Source organism: Salmo salar, chromosome 12, assembly GCF_965601325.2.
Source record: "Salmo salar chromosome 12, fSalSal1, whole genome shotgun sequence".
NCBI lineage: Eukaryota > Metazoa > Chordata > Actinopteri > Salmoniformes > Salmonidae > Salmo > Salmo salar.
The window spans coordinates 57,180,827-57,193,747 of record NC_138302.1 but is presented as its reverse complement, the minus strand read 5'-3'; the positions used below and the strand labels follow the sequence as shown (position 1 = coordinate 57,193,747).

At 45.1% G+C, this 12,921-nt stretch overlaps 1 protein-coding gene across 8 annotated transcripts in view; it reads left to right on the top strand.

Annotated features, from left to right (window-relative positions):
* plekha6 (pleckstrin homology domain containing, family A member 6) overlaps positions 1–12,921 on the top strand; it is a 166,921-nt gene that overhangs the window by 48,119 nt on the left and 105,881 nt on the right. Inside the window, exon 1 of one of the 8 annotated variants that reach the window (XM_082959144.1) lies at positions 3,495–3,672. The exons of 6 other annotated variants lie outside the window; for them this stretch is intronic. Coding sequence is in view for 1 of the 2 variants with exons in the window: in XM_082959135.1 (XP_082815261.1) it covers positions 3,653–3,672 (20 nt within the window). In the remaining variant the exon portion in view is untranslated. Of the gene's footprint in view, positions 1–3,494; positions 3,673–12,921 lie in introns of those variants that run through there. One more of the 8 variants, XM_082959135.1, reaches the window with a different exon arrangement.

Below are 12,921 nucleotides of genomic sequence, written 5' to 3'. Positions count from 1 at the left end.
GCGAGGAGGCCTATCTAATATTGAATGTGGAATAAAAGTGGCTTGCTTGATATAATGTTGGCTAGCTCTGGTCCAGGGAATGTGCACTAGCGACCTGGACCAGAGCTAAACAATAGCTAACGTTCCCAGCAAACAAAACAACAAATGGATTAGATAACTTGCAGCCTGGTTGAGAAATTCACGTTGTGTTAACGATCTGCTGATGGACTGCTGATATGGATCTCACTGTTGAATATGACTTAAGAGTGTTTCTTAAGGGATGTTTTAAGAAGAGGGGGGGGGAATCTGCCAAAGATATGCGCAGTTAAATTTGCAGCCAATTAGGAAAGATCGTATACTACCAACGGAATGCGGTGCTTACCAGCGCTTTTGTTCATATATGGCAGAATTATAGACACTCACAGTAAACCTGGTGTTATTTTGGCTTTCTACCATGCCTCACAAAAACAAACCTTGTAAACCTCTCCTGCCCTACCTCGTGTTGAAGATAACATCATAGCCTGCTCTCATTTGGCAGCACCCTCCCTGGCTTATGAATGAAGCAGAACACAACAGAGGCTATACACTATACATTCTGCTGGAGAGATAGTGAAGGTTGGAAAATGGGCAGTATCAATGAGAAACCATCTCCACTAGTACAGCTGAGTCTTTGTGTTTGGGGAGCTCTTAGAAAACAGTGTAAAGGAAAAAACAGCAGCATACTAAGCCAACTTCAATCATACTAGTGTGCCCTGGACTATCAGAGAGACCACAGTGACCACAGTGAGTTATGTGGACAGGGCTGAGGAAGAGTTTGTGTAGTGGGAATGACAAGCGGAGACAGTATCTCCAGGCTGTTGAGATAGAAGGTCACGTGCTAGACTGGATAGACTACATTGATAGACTCTACATTGATAGACTCTACATTGTTGTGTGCTGCGAGTGACCACGTTAATGTTTCTTGCCACAGCTTAGTATTGCTGGGCCGGAACTAACCCGGAACCAATCAGAACCAACCGGAACCAATGACTAAGCTGTGGCAAGAAACATTAACTTGTCACTCACAGTGCAAAGCAATGTAGAGCTCCAGTCTACTGCGGTACCTTCCAACCAGTTATGTGGTACCAACCATTATAGTTTGAACGCCATGTAGCATCAGACTCAGAAGCCTTGCTGAGACAGGTGTGGTTAAGCTGTTGATTCTCCAAGGCCTCCCTAATGCAAAGATGGAGGGAAGGAGGGTTGAGACTGACATAGCACAGCTGGAAAGGAAGACAGAGCTGGAACAGAAGGAGTGGAACGATAGATGAAAAGAAGGAAGGAGGTGGAACAGGAATAGAAAGATAGATGGGAAGTGTGAAACAGTAGAGAGGGGCATCTGTAATGCATTAAGGGTCTGTCTGTCTGTCTGTCTGTCTGTCTGTCTGTCTGTCTGTCTGTCTGTCTGTCTGTCTGTCTGTCTGTCTGTCTGTCTGTCTGTCTGTCTGTCTGTCTGTCTGTCTGTCTGTCTGTCTGTCTGTCTGTCTGTCTGTCTGTCTGTCTGTCTGTCTGTCTGTCTGTCTGTCTGTCTGTCTGTCTGTCTGTCTGTCTGTCTGTCTGTCTGTCTGTCTGTCTGTCTGTCTGTCTGTCTGTCTGTCTGTCTGTCTGTCTGTCTGTCTGTCTGTCTGTCTGTCTGTCTGTCTGTCTGTCTGTCTGTCTGTCTGTCTGTCTGTCTGTCTGTCTGTCTGTCTGTCTGTCTGTCTGTCTGTCTGTCTGTCTGTCTGTCTGTCTGTCTGTCTGTCTGTCTGTCTGTCTGTCTGTCTGTCTGTCTGTCTGTCTGTCTGTCTGTCTGTCTGTCTGTCTGTCTGTCTGTCTGTCTGTCTGTCTGTCTGTCTGTCTGTCTGTCTGTCTGTCTGTCTGTCTGTCTGTCTGTCTGTCTGTCTGTCTGTCTGTCTGTCTGTCTGTCTGTCTGTCTGTCTGTCTGTCTGTCTGTCTGTCTGTCTGTCTGTCTGTCTGTCTGTCTGTCTGTCTGTCTGTCTGTCTGTCTGTCTGTCTGTCTGTCTGTCTGTCTGTCTGTCTGTCTGTCTGTCTGTCTGTCTGTCTGTCTGTCTGTCTGTCTGTCTGTCTGTCTGTCTGTCTGTCTGTCTGTCTGTCTGTCTGTCTGTCTGTCTGTCTGTCTGTCTGTCTGTCTGTCTGTCTGTCTGTCTGTCTGTCTGTCTGTCTGTCTGTCTGTCTGTCTGTCTGTCTGTCTGTCTGTCTGTCTGTCTGTCTGTCTGTCTGTCTGTCTGTCTGTCTGTCTGTCTGTCTGTCTGTCTGTCTGTCTGGGACCTTCCGTGGACTTTTGGAATACACAAACCTCAACGTGTGGGTCATATGATTTATCACTTCTACTTTTAGCTTTTGACCAAGCTTTCGAGATTCAACAAAGTCTTCAGAGTTGAGTATTTTGCCATTATGTAACATTCAGTAGCCCATTAGCGCAGTCCCACATGGATAATATGCATGTGTGTGTGTGTCATCTGTGTGTGTGTACCTTGCCTTGGCTGTGAAGGTTACTTGATTAGGGGTGGTCTTGGGGTCGGGTTGAGTGTTTGGCGCAACAGATAGAGTGAGATGGGGGGGGGGGGGGGGGGGGGTTAAGCTGGCCGCTGTCACTGCCTCTGACAAGAGTTACTGATTGGAAAGGAGAAGACAGGAAGAGGAGAGGCAGGGGAGTGAGGGAGCAGACAGGGCCGAACGGATGGAGGGAGCAAGTGAAGGAGGGAGCAGATGGAGAGAAAGATGGGAATGAGCGTCGCGCTTAAATACAGCTGTCTGCTCCTCTGGGAATGTAATCCATGTGTATGGGTGTGTTTCTGTGTCTGTGTGTGTGTGCACCTTGCCTTAGCTGTGTAGGGAATATAACCCATGTGTGTGCACGAGTTCAGCTCGGGGAGAAAGAAAAATATATTAGCCGCAAAGGAACGATTGTTTCTGCTCTCTGCCCTGTTTAAATTCCACTCATACTGCCCTCTGGACCCTGGCTCTGAGTCAACTGTCTGCAGAGAGGGAGAGAGCGAGAGAGAAAGAAAGAGTGCGAGAGAGAGGGGGAGAGGGAGGGAGGGAGGGAGAGAAAGGGAGGGAGGGGAGAGGTAGAGAGGGAGGGAGGGGAGAGAGGGAGAGAGAGGGAGGGAGTGGAAAGAGCAAGAGAGAGAGAGAAAAAGAGATGCGAAAAGAGGGAGAGAAAGTGGGAAGGTGGAGGACATTGAGAGTTAAACAGCGAGAGGGGAGTAAGCAAGTGATAGAGTGAGAGGGGAGGGTAGAGTAAGTGAGAGGGGAGGGTAGAGTAAGTGAGAGGGGAGGGTAGAGTAAGTGAGAGGGGAGGGTAGAGTAAGTGAGAGGGGAGGGTAGAGTAAGTGAGAGGGGAGGGTAGAGTAAGTGAGAGGGGAGGGTAGAGTAAGTGAGAGGGGAGGGTAGAGTAAGTGAGAGGGGAGGGTAGAGTAAGTGAGAGGGGAGGGTAGAGTAAGTGAGAGGGGAGGGTAGAGTAAGTGAGAGGGGAGGGTAGAGTAAGTGAGAGGGTAATAAGAGAGGAGAGAGGGAGAGAGAAAATAGTGGAAAGAGAAGAGGGCAGAGCAGACTGCATTTCCAGACTGCGAGATAGGTGCATTAGACGGAGAATCTACTGAGAGAGTTCAAGAGAGAAAGGAGGGGGATCATGGAGGAGTCAGCAGTGAGGTAGGTCTGTCTTCATTCTGCTCTTGCACTATATATACAAAGTATGTGGACACCCCTTCAAATTGGTGGATTTGGCTATTTCAGCCACACCAGCTGCTGACAGATGTATAAAATCGAGCACACCTCCATGCAATCTCCATAGACAAACATTGGCAGTAGAATGGCCTTACTGAAGAGCTCAGTGACTTTCAACGGGACACCGTCCTAGAGGAGGCTGGAGAGCGTAGATTTAGGAGGACAGGCTTATCATAATGGCTGGACTGGAATGGATGGAAAGATACTCAAGACAATCATTACACCATTTAATTTATTCCATCCCAGTCATTACAATGACCCTGTTCTCCTTTATCTCCGACCCACCAGCCACCACTGACATAAACACATGTAAACCCCTAATCACCCGGTCATGTACAGACATGAAGATACTTACAAGCATACCTATACACACTCACATGTCACGGATACACACACAGACAAAACAAACTGTATCTGTTTGTGATGCAACCGTAGCCACGATCGAGGAGACCACGTGGACTCAATGAGAGAGAGGTGTGTGGGTATGCATCTATGATAAACCAGGTCAGCAGTAGTGAGTGGTAGAGCATGTTAATAGTTGACCAGGTGATTGTGAACTTGCCTCCTATCTAGCAAGGTTCAAGGTTTCCTTTGCCTTTGCTATACCTGCTCTGGCCTTCATATCAGCAGATATCATGGTAGAGAGTCTGTGTCCCCAGTGTAACGTTATATAGGGTACTACTTTTGATCACCACCCATAGGGAATAGGGGGGGAAGTTTGAATGGCCGTTCAAAGGGCTGATCACATTTTTATTTTGTAGACACTCTTATCCAGAGCAACTTACAGTAGAGTGCATACATTTTCATACCGGTCCCTCTTGGAAATTGAACCCATAACCCAGGCATTGCCATTGCGATGCACTACCAACTGTTTTTTGGTCGGGACACGGTTCTGGTTCTGGATCCAGACCCCCAGTCTGCCTGCTGTGTACGGCTGGACTAGGTCATCTGTATGGAGATCTTACAGTAATAAAGTGACCAATCAATGGCTAGTGGCCAGTCAATGGCATTTACTGAGTACCAATGGGCTTCAGTAACAAGAATCATTGATCCATTGGTCTTTCCTGGAGATCCATTGTGACCATCCCCTGTGAGACTGACTAGTGATGTTACTGAGGGTGATAAGATAGTTATTCTCCCTGACCTCTTGTTTTTGTGGCTGGGTTCAAAGGTCAAGGGAAGGACTCCTGCCTGACTGAACCTGCTGTGAACCTACGCACAACACGGAGGCACAGACGTGCCCAGACACACTCACACCAGTCGCGGTCTGTGCCGTTTAAGATGAGGGAGGATGGTTATTTTTGTTTCTATTACAGCATGTTGGATGACTGCCATTCATATTCCATTCACCCAGTTCAATGTAACATCAATAGGTTTAGGCTACTACATGATACTAGAATTTTCCCTGTACCCATCATGAGGTTGCTGCAACCTAGCCAATGAATTAAGTTTACAACGTAGGTGCACAGGTCGAGAACATTTTGAGTAATCAAAGTGACAGACTGTGACGTGTTCAATACCACCTTGCGCACTCTTGCCTGCATATAGCTGATCTAGGGTGTAATCATTAGTCCAACAGTTGTAAACAAGCATTTCTATTGGACAAATTCAGGTACGTTTATTCCATTTAAGAAATGTTTTTCAACAGAATCGGCGCAATGAATACACCCCTGATCACACGCAAACACAGTTCACTTTCATAGCAGCCACATGTAAACAGCTCATTGTATATATAATTCCTTCTTACATCTATTTACGCGCTCTCCTCCTCTCACCCTTTCCCTTCGCTTGTGGACTTCAGTGCACAACACATCAGTTGTCTGTGACCAGGAAAAAAAAATGTATTCAAGCCAAACCTTCATATCATGAACGCTAACCGCTACACACAGCCTACATTGTTGGCACGTCATAGTAAACCCACTACATACATATAGTAGTATAGTATGCTTACTTACTTACTTTATTGTGTACTTCATATTTCCTATTCTATTTCTAGTGTTTTTTATAGTAATACATTGTTATTGATTATTACATTGTTTGGTTTTGAGTTTGCAAGAAAAGCATTTCACTGTACTTGTGCATAGTCAGTGTATAGTCAGTGTATAGTCAGCAGCAAGCAGTTTAACAGTTACACTGGCCGGCCCCAGTGGCAATAAATTACTAAAACCAAAAGCCTACCTTGACTTGGAGGAGTTACAGTGTTGGATAGCCATAGCCAGCTAGATAACATAGTATACCTCTTTGTTTGAGCCAGGTGTTTGAGTAGGCTAGTAAGTGAAGAAATATATACTACGAAATATAGCTCTCTCTCTCTCTCTCTCTCTCTCTCTCTCTCTCTCTCTCTCTCTCTCTCTCTCTCCATTTTAGAAGAAATTAATTTGTTCAAAAGTGTTCACCTATTTTCTAAGTACTAGATTCATTCTCTGATCCTTTGATTGGGTGGACAACATGTCAGTTCATGCTGCAAGAGCTCAGATAGGTTGGAGGACATCCTTCGGAAGTTGCCATAATTACTGTGTAAGTCTATGGAAGGGGGTGAGAACCATGAGCCTTCTAGGTTTTGTATTGAAGTCAATGTAACCAGAGGAGGACAGAAGCTAGCTGTCCTCCGGCTACACCATGGTGCTACTCCACAGAGTGCTCCTGAGGCTACTATAGACCTTCATTTCAAAACAGTGAATATGCACTATGGAGGGTGAGAGTGTTTTAGAAGAGTTGGTGAGAGGAGAGGATAAGGGCTCTAGGGGAGGGTTGAGATGGGAAGCTGGGTTGTCAGAGATGAGGGAGGGAGTCTCTCTTCCACCAGGACGTTTTCTTGGCAAACAGAGAGAGGAGACTGGCCTGTTTTTCCTGGAGGAATTCCTCTAGTTCAAACAGAGAGAGAGAAAGAGCAGGAGAGAGGGAGGGAGGGAGAGGGAGAGAAGTAAGGGAAGCGTGTGATAAAGATAAAGCTTAGACTCAGTTCACCCACAATAAAGTTCAAGAAGAGGAAAGGGTGACAGACTTTTGACTTCCCCAAGTGAAACCAGGAATTCATTTTAATTCAGCTCTATTTGCACTATGCCTCAAGTCATGTATCACTCTATGCCTAACAAAGGGCCCATGCCTGTTCCCTTGAGGCTAAACACAACAATGGTATAGTACAAAACATATAGGCTGAGAACTGTGAGAAACATAGAAAAGGACCAGATTCTATAGGTGGAACCCATCCTTCTCTCAACCAGTCCAGGACAAGTATGGTGTTTGATTCTCTACCTTCCTTCTCCTCTATGGGTCAGTGCTCTGCCTGGGACTGTTTGAATGATTTGTTGACAGGTGAACAGGTGAGCAGGAAGCTGTCACATGATCAGGTGTCACTTCCTGTTCAAATCTCACCTGAGGGTTCAGAGAGGACATTCACCTGAGCAAGTGGAAGACCACACACACACACACACACACACACACACACACACACACACACACACACACACACACACACACACACACACACACACACACACACACACACACACACACACACACACACACACACACACACACACACACACACACACACACCTCTGTCTCTCTACAGTAGTATGTAGTCTGTGTATGTGCCGTGTGGGGCCTCTCCCTGGCGTTGTACCTCAGTATTCTCGTCTGTGGAGTTAACGAGAGCCTGAGTGTGCCGGTGGAGAAAGAGAGTGGAGGCAGAGTCAGGGATAGAGAGACGGATGGGGGATTTTATGGCCTGGAATGTTCCGGCATGGTCCCTCTGCAGCTGGAATGTGCCGGCAACGCCCCTTCATAGCTGGAATGTGTACTTAACGGGAATCTTCCCTCTGCAAAACCGGGAATGGGATCAAAATAATCCAGCTCTTTGAGCGTTTTGGGACTATAAGGTTCTATCTGCAAAATGAGGATTCTGAAATAATTGGTTTTAAAGTTCCAAACCCTCATTGGTTTGAATGGCACCAGCAATTGTTATATTGTATTCTTTTGAACTTAACAACATGAATCGGGGTATCTAGAGTAATATGTCAATAACTCAATCATTTTGATATAAATGCAGCATAACCTTATAGTGCCAGGCTCTCTCTTCTTCTGGCAGGATTTATTAGCTTCCAAGAGTGCATGCTAGAACTTGATTTTGATCGTAGTAAGAACTTCAGTGAGACTGTATGTTATTCTGATGTCGTAGATAGCATTGGCCTCAGTCAATGCTGGTATGCTGTTGTGAAACGGTATGCTGTTGAGTCCCTCCTGGAGGTCTGGGACTGGGGTTGGGAGAGGACGTGTTATGCACTGAGCTCACTGTGGGACTGCGGGAGGTCAAACAAGGAGCCAGAAAACTTGACGGCTGAAGAGTAGGCTTTCGCTTTGAGTGTATTGCTGATATCCCAATATGTACATTACTATATGATTAGAAAGGTAATCTCTCCATGTGCATTGAAGTCCCTGTGTAGCATTAGAAGCTTGCTATGAGCATTTATTTACTTAAGCCACTGGGGTTCCCCTTGAATGAGGTTTCCACTGTGAGTTGCCACTCATTCAGACTCCAGTGCCAGAGGAAAGTCACAAATGCTCACACGCGCGTACGCACGAGCGCACACACCATCACGCACCCACACACAATCGTGCATACACACACACACACACACACACACACACACACACACACACACACACACACACACACACACACACACACACGTGGGTCACGTTTGTTTAAGAGCCTCGCCACCGTGACCAAGCTGATTAGCTAGTGTGGTTGTGTCGGCGCTAGTAGCTAAGCTGGGCTGGATAAGCTTCTAATTGTAAAATGAACAGCAGGGGAATTCCTAAGAGACCCGCAAAATCACTCCTTTGTTTTAGTGCTCACTGAAACGCATTGGGTCAGGAGGTTTACAAATTTAGATGATGGAGGGGCCAATTTCCTCCAGTTCTATGTGAATGTAATCAGGGAAAGATGCTTCGCGCTAGTTAGCCAGGCATTCAGCTCTGGAACATTGGCCAAAAAAAGGAACCTCTGACTGAGGTTATTCACAACAACCTGAGTTCAACTCTGACTCAAAGCAGCTCTATTATAGACTCCCATGCAACATCCAAATATCAAAGCCATTAATGGCTCCGGGAATAGTCTTTGTACCAGAGTGGTTTGTGTAACGAGCACAGTGGAGACATCCTGATGTGAATGTTACCGTTGACCGGTTTCTCTGTATTCATGCTATTTTTTTAATCCCTCATCCTCATTCTCATTCCTGGGTTGTTAGCAATGAGTTGAGTGTTCCACATGTTATCAGTGTGTTTGTTCTCTGTGTATCAGTGGCAGTGCAGCAGGTGGATGTTTTATGTTAGCGGTTAGCTTCTAGTGCTAACAGGGACGTTGTGCACTAATTAGCCTGACTGAATGCATATCTGCCTGTCTTTAACTAAAGGCCAGGGCCAGGGGCCAGCCTCTCCTCCGGGTCCCCCTATCCTCTCCTCCGCTTCTCCTCCGTTTCCCCCTCTTTTATCCGAGATGGAAGATGCCTGACTCCTCACTCTAGCTGCTGTTTAATCAGATCTGTTTCTTTCTCTCTTTCTCGCTCTCATCTCCATGTTGACACAGGGCTATAATTGGAAATGGGAGAGATTGAAGGGAGTCGGATATCCTCGTCACCGAGAGGAAGAGGGAGGGGAGCTAAAGAGGAGGCAGATTATATGCAATGTTCCTTTGCAGCCTTCTGATTTAATGTCATGTGGTGCTTAGAGGATGGAGGGATCAAATGGTTTAGGTTTGACGGACAACGAACAGAACCGATGACTTGTTGTTGTACGTTCTATTCAGATCCAGTGTCACAGAGCCAGATACATTTTATAGATTAAAAGCATGTTTAAAACCTCTTAAACGTTAAGTCCCTTATTTTGGGGGCTTTGAGCGGTTCTGGACCAATTCCGACCGACATTTTGGTGTACGGAGATCTCTGTGAATGGCGCGACATCATTTGCTGTGCACTCCATGAACGCGCTGGTTGTCCCGCTTCGCTCGTTGTTCTCTGCTCTCATCTGAGATGCAGAATGTGAAACCTGACACCTCATTTGCATAGGGAACACCACATCACATTTTCTGGCCTATCCAGACAAAGGATCGAATTCCACTGCCTGTGAACCTCGCAGCTACCGTTACAATACGGCATATGAAACGGGAGACCCTAGAGATTGCAGCAAAAGCAGTCTCGCTGTGATGTTCTCAGAACCTGAAAAAATACGAAATAATTTAGTGGAATTTAAACAGGACCACGTTCTGCTTAAAGCTGAAGTTGTAACGAGCCAGCAGACATTTGAATGCCATCTTTGCGTCGCCCAGAGGACAGTGGGCAGAAAATACTTTGTCGTCAGTTATATTAAATGGTGTCAATTTTGTACTATCACTAAGTATGATCATATTTATTTTACAGTTATAAGAAATATGAAATATTATAGTAAGTCATTTATTATTTGATTGTTACTATATTTAGAAAGAATTTCAATAATTTCAAGCCCTGTTCCCCCAATTTTGTTGAATAGGATTTTTTTTTCTTCATCATATTTGTACTGTGTTCTTGAGCTTGTGTCTTCAAAAGTGGCTACACCTCAGCAATTTATAACAATTTTTTACCAAAAAGGTGAGATCTTAATCTTTATGATAGTATAAGCATGACTAGGTATTGTTCATGGCCCTCTAATTACTTTTTGGGGTGTCTATTTAGGTGGAAATCTACATTTTTAAAACAACTCCCCTCCCTTTGAATCCAGGAGTACAGTTAATCTGTGAAACTATAGAGTAGACCTTAGCCTTTCACACAGAAAAGTAGACAGACAAATAATCCTTCCCTTATCACTGCTTTGGATTACGTCTCGTTGATAGCCAACACGGTCCCAGCGTTATATGAGCCCTTTCTCATTTTCTCTGGCGGTGTGAGTTAGCAGGATGAATTGGATGTGTTAAAACATTAAATGTTCATTCCTTCATGGTTCTGTTTTGTCATGATGCTTTCCTCCTCCTCAGCCTCCCTGTGATCTTATCTTGGACTGCCTTGTTAGCTCTGTGAGGAGGTTGACAAACTCCAGCTGCGTTGGTCCAAGGAGTGATTTGTCTAAAACATTCCCAGGCCTGACCCTTCTCTCTCTCTTAATCCATCTCTGCTTGTCAGAGATTAGCTAGTCTCTTTGTCTCGGTGGTATGCTGCCTTCCCGCCCCACTAACTAACTGGCCTCTAGATTTAGAGGAGGATGAACTTGATCATTGTTAGCACATTTCTGTGCCTAAATCAAATGGCAAAGTTGTGTTTGAGGATACTGAATCACTGCTAAACAAGGCAGAAAGCCGTATGTTAGCCAAAACAAGAATGGGTTTCAGCAATGGGTTTCTGGCTGGTGTGTGTGTGTGTGTGTGTGTGTGTGTGCGTGTGTGTGTGTGTGTGTGACTGGCATGACCCTGTCAGGATGTTAGAGGAGGATTCCACTAGATGCTAAGTGAGGTCATTCGACAGACATGATCTGGAAGAGGTGACATACTGTATATAATATAACAGACTGTACATTTGGACTGCTAAACTGATGAATGTCTTTGAATTACAGTGTATTGACAGAACATGATATTTAGTATGCTTTAATAGACTGACATCACAAACAAAGTTACCTTCTAATCTAATCTTCTCCATTCTATTTGGCATCAAGAAAATAGTCTTCAAATTGTCTGTTTCTCATTTAAGGTTGCTACCTCTCTCTATTCGAAAAATAATAATTATCTGTGATTATCTTTGCTCCTATCGCTCATTATCTGACATAATTCAGTCAATACTACACATGCGGCATTAATACACTTAATAAAGGATATTGTCTGGTAAACCTGACTGCTTTTTGGATACATCTATAGAGACTGGTGTTTGAAGTCCACCTAAACCATGATAGATTGCTGACTCCTGTACTGTACTGAAATCCAGCCAGTCCACACTTGTGTTGATGCAGCTTTGCATGCTGCTGGGCCTGCAGTTTAGGAACTCTACCCTCAATTACACACACACATGATTTAGTTACTCCTTGTAATTAGAAAAGTGTGTGTGTGTGCGTGTGTGTTTGTGTGTGTCTCTCTCTCTCTCTCTCTCTCTCTCTCTCTCTCTCTCTCTCTCTCACACACACATTCTCTCACACATTCTTGTAGAGAACTGCTTTCACTGAGTTTGTGAATGCACTGAGTGACACATTAGTCTATGAACTTAATCTAGCTGCCTCCAGAAACACATTAACTGCTGGGAGGATTTGTATTGATGTTAACATGACTGATCAATAAAGTTAATTTAGATTAAGGTTTGGTGCGCCAGAGGTTCGTCTCCTTAGGTCATCAGTAAATGACAATGTTGACAGCATGTTTGCAGTAGTTTGTTGCTTGTAGGCTACATTTTACAATGTTGGTTAACTCTTTTGAAGGCAGTGTGTGGTCCAAAAAAAATTGCTTTAGTACAGGGCTGTTCACTTCCGGTCTTGGAGGGCCCGAAACACATCTGTTTTTTTGTTTCTACCTGGTAGTTCATTCCACTCACCTCGTGTACCAGGTCTGAATCAGTCCCTGATCAGAAGGAGAGGATGAAAACCAGAGGTTTGAGCTGTGAATGACAATCAACCACACACTCCAGGATCCTATTCATTCATAATCCCCACTCATTGTTGTCGGACCTAGATGGCTCTCAGCTTTCACAGTCATATCATGACGGTAGCAGTCGCAGTATCGGATCCCTTTCCTCTCAGCGTCCCGTTAAAAACACTCTGTACGACTCACAACAATGAGATGACACGGATACGTTGCTCTGCTCTGGACATCTACAGCTGATACTCTCTCTGAGACAATGGGACAGGAGCCTATTCTCTCTCTCTCTCTCTCTCTCTCTCTCTCTCTCTCTCTCTCTCTCTCTCTCTCTCTCTTCCTCCATGGTCTTTAAGTAGAGCTGGGTTCTGTTTCAGTAGTGCTGCAGTGGGTGTGGGGGGACAGCGAAGTGGGGCTGATTCAACACTAGAGGGGGCTAGTCTGCTCTAGAATGAGACTGTTCCTCTCACTTGTTTTAACGCGCCAGTGTTAATATCAAAACCATCGGAAGATGTGAATCATTCCAAAATATGTAACAGTTGACACATAGAAAATAGTCTGCAACATCTCATCAGCAAGACGATGCAGAG